The sequence below is a fragment of the Mirounga leonina genome, unplaced genomic scaffold, assembly GCF_011800145.1.
Source record: "Mirounga leonina isolate KUSES-001 unplaced genomic scaffold, KU_Mleo_1.0 Mir_152, whole genome shotgun sequence".
Taxonomy (NCBI): domain Eukaryota; kingdom Metazoa; phylum Chordata; class Mammalia; order Carnivora; family Phocidae; genus Mirounga; species Mirounga leonina.
The window spans coordinates 7683840-7696047 of NW_023270380.1; the positions used below are offsets into that span (position 1 = coordinate 7683840).

General features: G+C 40.4%; 1 protein-coding gene across 1 annotated transcript in view; it reads left to right on the forward strand.

Moving 5' to 3' along the window:
- Nucleotides 1-12208, forward strand: part of RYR2 (ryanodine receptor 2) — a 725313-nt gene that overhangs the window by 311750 nt on the left and 401355 nt on the right. The window contains exons 7-9 of the mRNA XM_035008528.1: nucleotides 156-268; nucleotides 8079-8178; nucleotides 8896-8992. Of these exons, the coding sequence (XP_034864419.1) occupies nucleotides 156-268; nucleotides 8079-8178; nucleotides 8896-8992 (310 nt within the window). The remainder of the gene's footprint in view (nucleotides 1-155; nucleotides 269-8078; nucleotides 8179-8895; nucleotides 8993-12208) is intronic.

A 12208-nucleotide genomic window follows, 5' to 3' on the forward strand; every position in this document is an offset into this window, starting at 1 on the left:
AATTTCAAACTTCGGGAAGCTGTGTGGGAAAGACCATTTTATTTATCAGGAGACTGATTTGGAAGCCTTATTTCATTTCCCTCTTTTATTTTGGAGGCGCTGGCCAAGAAAATCGATTTTACAGTAAGAGGTGCCTCTTTGTGTTCATCCTGCAGGGGAGGCTTGTTGGTGGACCATTCATCCTGCCTCTAAGCAGCGATCAGAAGGAGAAAAGGTTCGAGTTGGAGATGACCTCATCTTGGTCAGTGTGTCCTCTGAGAGGTACCTGGTAAGTGGGCCCATGCTGTCATGTGTTTACCGATAAGATCCAGCACAGGCCAATCCAGCTTTCTCTGTAGATTGCAAATTATCTAGGGAAATTGCTTAGAAATAAGTCCGTATCTCTCTTTGATGAGTGACAACTCCCTAAGACAGGGAATAATGAGACCTTTGTGGTAGCATGGTTTTCCAGGTTTATCTAAGACAGGCTTCCCGGGTACCCTTAGTTTGTGTGTCCGTGATCCTGCCAGCACCTATTCTTAAATTATTGTATCAGTGGCATGTAAATGCGGTCTAATCAGGATTTCAAAATTCCACAGACCTTATTTTGTGGCCACGGAAGAAGGCAGTATTAATGAGGTTGTGAGTACCAATTATGACACTTATAAAAGCAAGTCATTATATGAGAAATTCATGCCGTGTTGAGAAAGGAGAACTAGACAAAATGAAAACCAGCTACAGTCTCTCATCCACATGACGTTGTTTCCGAGGGCCAGGGTTAGAAATGGGAGAAGGAAAAAAGTTTAGGTGTCATCTTTGAAGGTGTGTTTTATTTTTGTGGCGAGGCCATGATGTATTTGATTTCACTTATTTAGTAAACTGTATTTTTGCTGAAGAATAATCATATACCAAAGTTCGAAGAAGGATGCCAGTGCAAAATATGCTTTTTATTTTAAGGATGAAAAAGTAATTAGACTAACAGGAGCGCTTTGTTGGCTCAGTCCGTAGAGCGTACAACTCTTGATCTCGGGGTTGTGAGTTCAAGCCCCACTTTAGGTGTAAAGATTACTTAAATCTTTTATTATATATTTTTAAAGATTTTATTTATTTATTTGACAGAGAGAGGAGAGCACACGCAGGGGGAGCGGCAGGGAGAGGGAGAGGGAGAAGCAGACTCCCTGCTGAGCTTGGAGACCAATGTGGGGCTCGATCCCAGCACCCTGGGATCATGACCTGAGCCAAAGGCAGATGCTTAACCGACTGAGCCACCCAGGTGCCCCGAGATTACTTAAATCTTTTTAAAAAAAGAGAAAGTAACTAAACAGATATAAATAGGGGTATTATAAACTTTACATGAATATTTATATAAGAAAATCCAAACATCATAGTGGATGATGATTGAAATAAAAATCAGAAGTAAAACATTGTTTCATTTAAGCACACACTGATTTATAGAAAGTGTATTCCAACTGCCATAAATCAAAATATTATTTCTGTGTCATGGATTTAGGATTAAGTAGGTGGTTGGTATCCCTCGCTCAATGAACATGGAGTTAGAGTGGGTTCGGGGGTATTGGAAGTCAGTTTTTGCTTCCCAACCCATTTAGTTCCAATTTTGAGAGAAGAACGGTTTTGTTTTACTTGCTTTGTGCAAAGAGGGAATAATGAAGCCAGGGAAATGATGGAAAAGTGTTCATGTAACTGACAGGGAGTATTAAATTAAATGGAACATCTAACATTGCCTCGCTAAGGGGAGGCCTGCAGCGTTTCTCTCCTTTTGTCTCTTAACTGATGCCGGTGGAAACAGGTACCATCCACATTTCTAGGGCAATACAAGTGTGTCAGCTTGTCAAAGAAGCATTTATGAAGCCCTTGCTGTGTGCATATGCTGTGTATTCAGGCACTGTATGTCTTGATCAGGAGGTAGACATTTTGAGTTGTAGTTTTACATGGAAACCAATAGCAGCTAAAAATAATCCGTGCATGCTTTTAAAGATCTACAGATCTTACTTTGATTTTGGCATAACGGTGCATGTTTTTTGCTGTACAACTTGTACTTCGCACTGAAGGAGTAGAAAACTCGCAATCTTGCAGGGGCCGTGGCTTCTCGCATCAATTCTGCCACCACATGTCGGAGAGAGGCGTGTAATTCCTTGAATTCTGGCTTTCTCATTTGCAAAATGGTGATGATTATACTTAACACAAAGTTCCTGGGATGAAGCAATGAGATAATGAATTTGAATATGGTTTGACTGAAAAAGCACTATACAAGTAAGAGCAATAATCCTAATGCATGAGGTTCACCTTCTCTTGCCTTTAGAAATCACTAAATGTCATGATTAATGAAATTCACAAGTTATGTTCAAGCTACATTTTAGCCCATTTATGCAAGTTCCTTTTCTGGTAACCTTTTAGAGAGCTACACACGGTGGCCAACCGGACTGTTAAGATTTCCCTTTCATCGGGTAACGAAGTCAGTGCTTTTAGTGTTTATCTCTGAGCACCTAGCTTGTCGTAGAAACCATAGGAAGGACCAAGGGTATGTTGTGCGTGGTTTCTTCCGTCAAAAACTTAGTGGAAGGAATGAACCAAACACCTAGGGAACTGTATGAGAATATTACAAGGCAGTAAGTACGTGTTACCGTTTAGGTTATTGGTACGGGATATAGAGATGGTTAATTATTATCTCACCTTGCACTATGGTTGATTAGAAGAATCTAGAGAAAGTGCATACGGGCAAGAAGTGAGGGAGTAAAAGGTCTTTGGAATATGGCAGCTGGAATAATCCACATACTGAAACTGGATACCTAAAAATGGTCTCTGTGTGTTGATATATTTGTTAGTTGGTGTAGGGCCTGGTAAGTATGAGCCTGGCCAATCACATAACTTCGCAAAACCCTCAGTTTCTTCATCTGCAGTAAAGTGATGATAAACCTAGCCCACAGGGGTGTTAAGAGGATTAAATGCTTTGATCCAAGCAAGACTCGTAGCTCTGTGAATGGTACATGTAGGAATTGCTTATGAGTTGCTACCACTCTTTACCTGGGAGGTTTGTATTTATTGAGAATGGTTAAGGAAACTGCAGATATTTAACCAGAAGAAAAAGTTGGGATGGGAGCAGTGAAGGGAGTAGGATAGTTGATTTTAAATAAAGGCTTAGCGTGGAAAGCCAGGTTCACATTCTTGGCTGAACACACAGTAGTTAAAACTAACTGCTCTAAATAAACATTTCTAGTCATTGATTTTGTAACTTTTAGTCGTTAGTGTCTATTGACCTTAGATCTGTTTTTTGTCCACTAACAGTGATGGTTAAGCTGAGGTTAAGCTATCAAAATGTGCATTTGATGCTCTACAATAGCTCATAACTGTTGGGGTGCTGAATGGGTTAAATTGGACTGTAAGGGACTGATTTTCAGTCCTGTGCTCTGCAGAGGTGCCTCATGGACAGAAGAGGGCGCTGTGTCAGGTACCAGGCGCCCCAGGCTCCATCTTCCCCTGCTTTACACATTGGACCTCCACGCATGATTTCCCAGGAATAAAGGGTCTTATCTCTAGAAATGGTTGTAAACCACCATCCAAATTCTGTCTTTTCTCATGTGACCGTTTCATATTCTAATATGGAATGATATCTTAATCCCCTTTTCAGGGATGTCCAAGAGGGGAAAAAAAAAATTCCTTTGCTCCAATTGGAACTACTTATTTTTCTTTTTCAGGAAGACTTGGGCAAAGCTGCTTAAACATAAGAGAAATATACAATTTAAAATAGAGAAAACATGGCCAAGTAGGTATTGCTGACTGTTGAATCTATTTCAAACTAAACAAAACAAGGTAAAGCAAACAAAACAATTTTTACTGGTTTAGAAAGATGTAAAATCACGTTGGTATGCACAGAAGTCTTCAATCCGTGGTTTGGATTGCTTGCATTGGAAACACTGATTTTTGACTAATTTTTTCTTAATTAGGTCACTTATAGAAATAGACAGATTTTGTGTTTTTTTTTTTTTAAGATCCATGAAAACATTGCCAAACAAACAAATATCTAAAAGTAAATTGGGAAGAGCAGAACCCCACAATCTAAAGAGTGATGACAGATGCTTAAAGAAGACTCTTCTGGGCTTCCTAAGAACTTCCCTACCTCTCCCCTACCCATCTCTGAATTTCTGATAAGAGATACTAGGTGTTTTGATGGCAGAATAAGTTGCTGAGCTGCCTCAAGTTGCATAAAAATATCGATAACTAAAAAGGATTGCGATCATAAATATTTCCAAGCTAATTATGGTTATCAGCCAGTGCATTATTTATTTACTGTGAGCCTTTTTCTTTTTTTCTGTCTGTGGCTCAGGTGATGGAAGCGTAGAATATTACATGTGGAAAGAGTGTCTGTTCTGTGCCCCTCATTTTTCTCAGAAGAAAACAAATGAAGCCCGCAGGGTGATATGTCTTGCTTACTTGTGTTCCCTGTCACTGGATGATAATTTATCCAGAGTGTTGCTCACCGGGGCCTAAGTGCCTGACGCTTAGAGAAATAGATGTGTTGAATAAATGCATCTGATAAGGGTTGAATTCAGATGTTCTTAAAAATTTTTGTGCCATAGACCCCTTTGGCAACCTGAGAAAGCTTATGATCATAAGGTTTTGAAATGCTTAAAATATATGCATAGGGTAACAAAGGTTTTAAAATGCTTGTGATCATAAGGTTTTAAAATGCTTGTGATCATAAGGTTTTAAAATGCTTGTGATCATAAGGTTTTAAAATGCTTAAAATATATGCATAGGGTAACAAAGAAAACTAAAAGTTACCAAAGTGGAGTTCTGGTTATTTTAGAATATCCTCTCTGTTTCTGAGTTTTTGTGCTTCTATCGTATAATGTCCTGTTACTCAAAACACCGTTCTGGGGCCAGCAGCCTTGGTTGCCACCCCTCTCCCCTACACTTCCTGAGTTCAAATCTGCTGTTTTTGACAAGATCCTCACCTGATTCCTGTGGGTATTGGGTCTTGAGAGTCACTAACAGAAACGTCAAGGTGACCTTTGCTGGTGGGTTGATGCTACCATGGTATGTAAATTCTAGAGTAGTTACATGTTTCAGCCTAAGGCCCACTTTGCTTTCAGCCTCTGGCCACATCTGTTTTGCTTTAAGGACAACTCATCTTTGTTTTAGTAATTGAACTTGTTACCGCATTCTGAATATTTAATGCGACAGGCCTGACTTGATGTTGTTCTTCCTCAGATTTCCTTTTGCTGTTTAAGCAGCAAAATTAATTAGAAGCATCCAAAATACTTATGCCTAGAGAATATTTTCTTGAGAAGAGTGAGCGTTATCTAGATAAGTTTATACAGTGTAATATGATAATATGATCTGAAGGACATTTTTAGGACTTTCTCTGGCAGACTGAAATTTTCATATTTTTATGATCCTCTCCTATGTATTATTTATCTTTCGACTTAGGTAGGATTTGAAAACTGCGTCTTAACCCACCTCCCCACCCCCATTATTTTCCCACAGCAGTGACTCCTTATTGTCTGAAGTATAAGGGCCCTTGCACCTGACTTCTCTGTGGATCCATCTCTCACTGTATTCCTAAGCATATGCTCTAAGCCCCACAGGTGAAACTGCTGTACTTGACGTTCCCATATCTCTGCCCCTTTGGAGACCCTCTGCTCTTTGTCATAGCATTCCCGTTAACAGAGCCTCTTGGAGGGTTAAGCAGGTCCAGGCCACTTCGCATTATGACGTTTCTGGTATATTAAAAATGAAAATCTCCAAACTGGCTTATAAAATGTAAGTTGTCTCGTAAAAATTTTGGCGTGTTTTAAACATTTCTACTTAGCACGTTAACATTATTACTGTACATACCCAAATCCAATGTATGCACAGACTTACCTGGGGACAACAACTCTAAATAGAGAAACGTGATGCCCAGACCACACAGTGCTACTGACCCCTGAAAGCCCTCATCCCACGGGAAATACCTTGTCTTATGCAGATGCCACCTGTCCTCAAGGTTCCATGTAATGAACTCTGTTCCAGTTAGGTTGGCTAAAATGTTCTTCTCTGGGGCGCCTGGGTGGCTCAGTCATTAAGTGTCTGCCTTCGGCTCGGGTCATGATCCCAGGGTCCTGGGATCGAGCCCTGCATCGGGCTCCCTGCTCAGCGGGAAGCCTGCTTCTCCCTCTCCCACTCCCCCTGCTTGTGTTCCCTCTCTCGCTGTATCTCTCTCTGTCAAATAAATAAAATCTTTAAAATGTTCTTCTTCTCCATTCCTGTAGCACTTTGATTACATTTCACCTAACATTTAAAAAAAATGCTGACCTATAGCATTTTGCGTATATATTTTACCTTCCCCTCCGTATTACAAGCACCCTCAGGGTAGAGAGTGTGTTCTATTAATATTTAACATGGGGCTTCACACATAGCATATTCAGTGAGACATGATGAGTTAACAAATGATGGTAACCTATTTATCATAATGTGGCATGAGCTTTCCCTCGAATTCAAAAGTAAAAATATAAGCATTGGTGTTCTGAATCGTCTTCTCATGGTTTGGGAAAATCCATATGGATGTGTGTGTGCATGCGTGCACGCCATTATTTTGACTCAGGTCATTGAAATAGGAATATTTATGGAATAACTTAAGAAATTTTTTGGGTTTAAACTACTTTGATTTTAAAGGTTTGGTTGGCTTCTCCCGCATACTTGCTTAGTGAACAACGCTGCTCGATGTGAGGTATATAGTCATGAACCATGTCTAATAGCTTATGAGGTGGGGAAAGAAAAATACACAGAACAATTACATCATTTGATGATTGTTCTGAAAGAACATATATTTTTGTTGGTTGTGGAAGCAGAGCACATGCGATTTATTTGTAAACACTTAAAGACTTTTAATATTGGGGAAGAAATTGAATAACCAAATTTCAGCTGGGATTTTCTGTCAGCGGGCCAGGCTGAGGTGAAGAGGTTGGAAACAGGCACATCTCCTTGAGATGAGGGAGGGGGTCAGGATGAGTGATGGCCAAATCTGTTGCATCAGCTGGTAAACTTTTAATTTTATTGATTGGAAAGATTATTGATAAGATGACTGTATGGGTGTCAAATGTCAAAACTTCCTTTGGTTTTGTTCCTAAGAGAAAGATATCGAAATACCTATTTTTGCTAGTGACTTGAGAATGGTATGTTTAGGTAAGAGAACGTCAGGGTCCGAATGACCCGTGGAGCATAGCGGTGTGATTGTGATTGCTCTTCATCTAACTAGGAGGGTCAGATTTCTGGGGGGAAATCTAATATAATTAAAGACTTTAAAAGCTTAGACCGTCCTCAGTTTTGGAGAAGTGTTGCAGAAACATTACAGGAATATTGGTGATGTTTATGGAGATGAATCTAAGGAAAAAGTGGTTGTTCTATGTCTATTTGAAATTCTAGAGGCAGCCAAGTAGTGATTAGTCAAATGAGCAACGCATTTGGCTGTGCTCATAATTTTGTTTTTCTTTACTAATCATTTGATTACTCATATATGATGGTGCTCAAAGATAGGAAATATATTATTTTAGTACATTTCTATTTTTGAGAAGGAAAATCTGAAATTTGCAGTATCTGAATCTTGGAGTTTTTTTGCCCCAGTTTTAGATGCGTATTAGGAAACATTGCCACCTAATGGCTATTATATCATATTGCAGAGAAAGTTCCCAGAGGACCCTATAAAAACCAAGTAGATTTTACTTACCTCACTGTCAAAAAAACTGTTGCAGTATGATATGTAGAACACTTAATTACAATTTTAATGGTAAGTGCCCACTATCTAAACAGTTTTGTCCCTCAATAAACCTTAAAACAAAGCAGTCTGTTTTAACACATGTATTTATTTTTGTAGTCTTGTTTGTGTGTTTTCTCATGAGTGGCTTAGAATGAAGCTGAAAAATACAGACAGAAACTCTCATTTTCCTTCTGCTAGTCTCTTGATGACTTAGTGACAGGACTGGAACAGATGTTCTCAGTGGACATTTCCAAATCTGCAGCGTTAAGTTCTAACTGCCAGGAGCGCTTAAGTAGTGAGACTTTCGAAGCACCTGAAGAGATGCCTCCTTTTACCTCTCCCACAGCACCTGTCTTACGGCAACAGCAGCTTACATGTGGATGCTGCCTTCCAGCAGACTCTCTGGAGCGTGGCCCCCATCAGCTCAGGAAGCGAAGCCGCCCAAGGTAAAAACTCCACTTCCAGGAGAGGGCTCGTCCTAGATGCACAGTTGACAGCCATCTCTGGAATTGTGATAATGAGCAGATTGGTAATTAGAGCATTTTGTGTCAGAGTATTCTGGAATGCAGATACGTGACATTTAAGAATCTTGTTCAAATCGCTACTTGAAATTGAATTTTGTGTGAAGATTGATCTTTTTTTAATTTTTATTCTTATGCTACTGTAGCTTTTGCTTATTTGTGTGTGGTTTATAGGCGAGCTTTCTAGATGTTATTTGCTCCAATGTTTTGGCTTCAGGGTGTTGCTCAGTTAGGCTAACATCGAGGTTTCTCATCTTCCGTGGTTGGGTGATTTAGAGCCAGATCACAGTGTTCATGCATCAGGATTTCTCAGGAAATGTCTGCATTTATGTTCTGATTATTCTCACTTATACAGGTTCAAATCTGAACCTATCCATGTTTGTATGTTAAAGGGAGGATTTTATGGGGTTTGAGGTCGTGTTTTCTAGTGGGGACATCACTACCTGTGGGACTTGGGAAACTTGAGCTCAGAGGTGGCAGGCAGGTGACACCATTCATCTCTATGATTTTGGCCAGGTACTGAAGCCTCACTAAACGTTTGTTTCTCTGTCTATGAAAAGAGAAGATCAGACCAGATGATCTGTCCGGTTATCAGCATCTGACCATGACCGTTCGAATGTGACTGAATTTCAATCCTTACAGGATATCTAATTGGTGGTGACGTCCTCAGGTTGCTGCATGGACACATGGATGAATGCCTCACTGTCCCTTCGGGAGAACACGGGGAAGAGCAGAGGAGGTTGGTACCAAGCCCCGCACCTTGAGCCTTGCATTTCCTTGCCTTGATATAATTGTTGAAATTAAGGATATGTCTGTTCAGGCCGTTCGCATAATAGAAAGTGGGCCACTAACACTCCTCTGTCCACTGAAGGGATCCATGTGTTGGCCTCTTTAGAAATTTTCTCTTGTGTTCTGTTTTTATTACCTCTTGATAGAATTGCTGGAAATTTTTGTAAAAATAAAACAAGGTCAGAACTATTGATTAAAACATACAGAGTGGAAGGAGTGAACACGTTAAACTACTTAAAACTTCCTTAAATGTTCATTAATTTTGATTATATTACCTCTCTCACATTAATATTTGTTGGCATTGGGTGGAGACTGAAGTCCTCTGAATCACTGGGAAAAGTGCACAAATAGTGCAAAGTCATAAGATATTTAGGATGATTTGAATGTTCTGCTTTGATGAATTAATGGGTGAATAGTGAGTTGAACACACAAGTAAGAGATTACTGCGAGAGAAGGCATTGTCTGGATGGTTTATTACAGGTTTTTAATTCTTTTAATGGACATTGCTCACGATATTAACATATATAGAGAGGTAACTATTATACATATTTATTTTTGTAACTTGGAGAACATTCAGAAAGTTAATACTCAATTAACTAGCTGTTTAATCTTGGGAAAAGTCCCTTGGAGAAGTGGGTGTTAGTCGTGCCTCTCTGACCAGGCAGGACCTGGCTTGTAATGAAGGGTGAAACACAGATCCTGGAAAATTCTGTCAACAAAAAATGCTGCTTATGCTAGGTTAGGAAGAAGATGTTGGTGGTGTTGATAGGGTTTGTATAAAAGACGAGGGGGGATTCAAAAGGCAGTTGGTTTGAGGAATTAATTCCAATCAGAAGGATAAAGATAAGACTCAAGGGGATGACAGTTTTCCCACAGTGACCAGGGGAGGATGGAATCAGAGGTGGAAACTAGACAAGAGAGACCAGTGTGGTCAGCTTTTGAAGGATCCTTGGTGCCATTCCCATAGGCTGGCTTTTACTCTGAAGTAGTTAGGAAGGAGGGTGGCATGGGGGTGAAGTGGTCAGGTCTCTTGTAAAGAAATAGATACGTCTGATGGGCAGGAGGAGCTTGGGTCAAAGATGAGGAGAGTCCAGATCAGGGAAACCAATGAGGACAGGCCTGTTTTTAGGCATTCATGTGAGAGGAAGGGAGAAACTTGACCTGGAGAGTGGCCATCAGAATGGAGAAGTCTACCTGGACCAGAGACATTTTAGGTCACATTGACTGGTTTAGGGATGAACTACGTGGACTATGAGGGGATGTATCTGATCCAGGGTGTCCTGATATTTCTGACTCGAGTGAAGAGAGATGGTGCTAAGGATCGTATGAGACATGGATATTTCATACTAAGGATTGAGTTAAAGTTTGGACAGTGGTGAGTACAGGGGGTCTGTGGGACATCCTGCAGGAAATTAGAATTTTTGAGTCATTTACGTAGGCAAAGCTTGGCTTGGATGTAAATCCCAAGCCCCCAGGGGATCGTTGAAGGAATGGGAGTCCTAGGTAGGGAGGGCAGAGCTGGGATTAGGGGGATATGTTTGTCAGTTTGGGCATTGCTTTAAAAACTCTGTAAAACCTTGAATTAGACTAATGAGAGAGGAGGCCAAGGGTGGAATCCCAGAGAATGTTGACATTTGGGATGTGAATGGGAAAAGAAGCATCGGCATGATGGTTGAGTGGAGAACCAGAAAAGTTAGTCATGGAAGCGAAAGGAGGTTTGGGGGACAGATGTGTTAAATGCTGTGTTATGTTTATATAGACATAGGAGCAAAAAGAGGTTGTGTTGTAGTCTTTGGGGTCTTTATTCCTTGATTTGTTTGTTAAATGAAACCCTTAAATGATTCTTAGGGACTTTTTAATAAAAGAGTATATTTATTTATTAGAGAGAGAGAGACAGACAGAGCATAAGCAGGGGGAGTGGCAAAGGGAGAAGCAGGCTCCCCTCTGAGCAGAGAGCCCAACACAGGGCTCAATCCCAGGACCCCAGGATCATGACCTAAGCTGAAAGCAGACGCTTAACCACTAAGCCACCCAGGCACCCCTCTTCGAGACTTTCTGTTCTTCCTACAGACAGTTGAGAGAGTTGTAGTTAAAGAAATGGTCTCTGGAGCTAGACAGCCCTGGGTTTGGGCCTCCGCTCTGCCACTTCCTAGTTGTCGGACTCGTGCGGTGACTGAATTTCTTGAACGATTGCTTTGCTCCTCTGTAAAATGCAGCTTAAACATTAGCTGCTGCTCTGTGGGATTGTTGTGAAGATTCAGGAAGAAAAGGTAGGTAGAATACTCGATGCATATTAAGAGATCAGCAGATTTGTTGTCAATGGCATTATTATTTAGGCAGAAGAGCAGCATTTAGTCAGATAGGGAAAAATTTGAGGGACCCCAGGCATGTGCATGAAAGCTTAATAGAGCATTGACTTTGGAGGAAGAGAGTCGAAACTCTAGCAAACAAAATCCTCTTTTCTTTGAATTGAATGGATTAGGGGTGGGGTGAGGAAGGGCTCCTGATTCTTGCTAAGGTTCGGAAACCAGGAATGGATGAGCATAGTTTTTGTTGTAACAGTTGAATGTTTTCTTTCTTAAATGAGCATATTCAGTGTCTAATAGACCCCGGATTTCCTCAGCTAATGTCCCTGGCAATGAGTACCGTTTTGCATATCTCCTGGACATTAGAGAACCTGTATGTTCAGTAGGTGATTTCCTTATAGAGTGGATTTTTCTCCTGATTCTGTAGGTAGTTGGTTATTACTGCAGAGAAGACTAGGGGCCATTTCAAAGGTATTTTCCTATTGTTCTGGACCCACTTTTCCATTGCACACAGGTTAAAGTCTGTCCTTTCTCATACCATTCTTGATTTAATGTTGTTAATTTCTGTATCAAATTAATCTCAGTATGCAGTTCGCATCACAGCTCTTTCTAGGGAATGATGTCAGCAAGAACACCTCCATTTGTGCCCTTCATACAGCATGTTTACACGGGTGAAATTAGATTTAAATAGATGTCAGATCATGACTCAAGGGAGAAAATGAGTCAGAAATATGCAGCAGGAGCCCAGGGGGTGTTGTTTCCGAAAGGAGAGTTACATTTGCCTTCATTAAATTAAATGGTGAGATTGGGCATTGATTTGCATGAAATGATAAAAATAATTTCTTCAATTACACATTCAC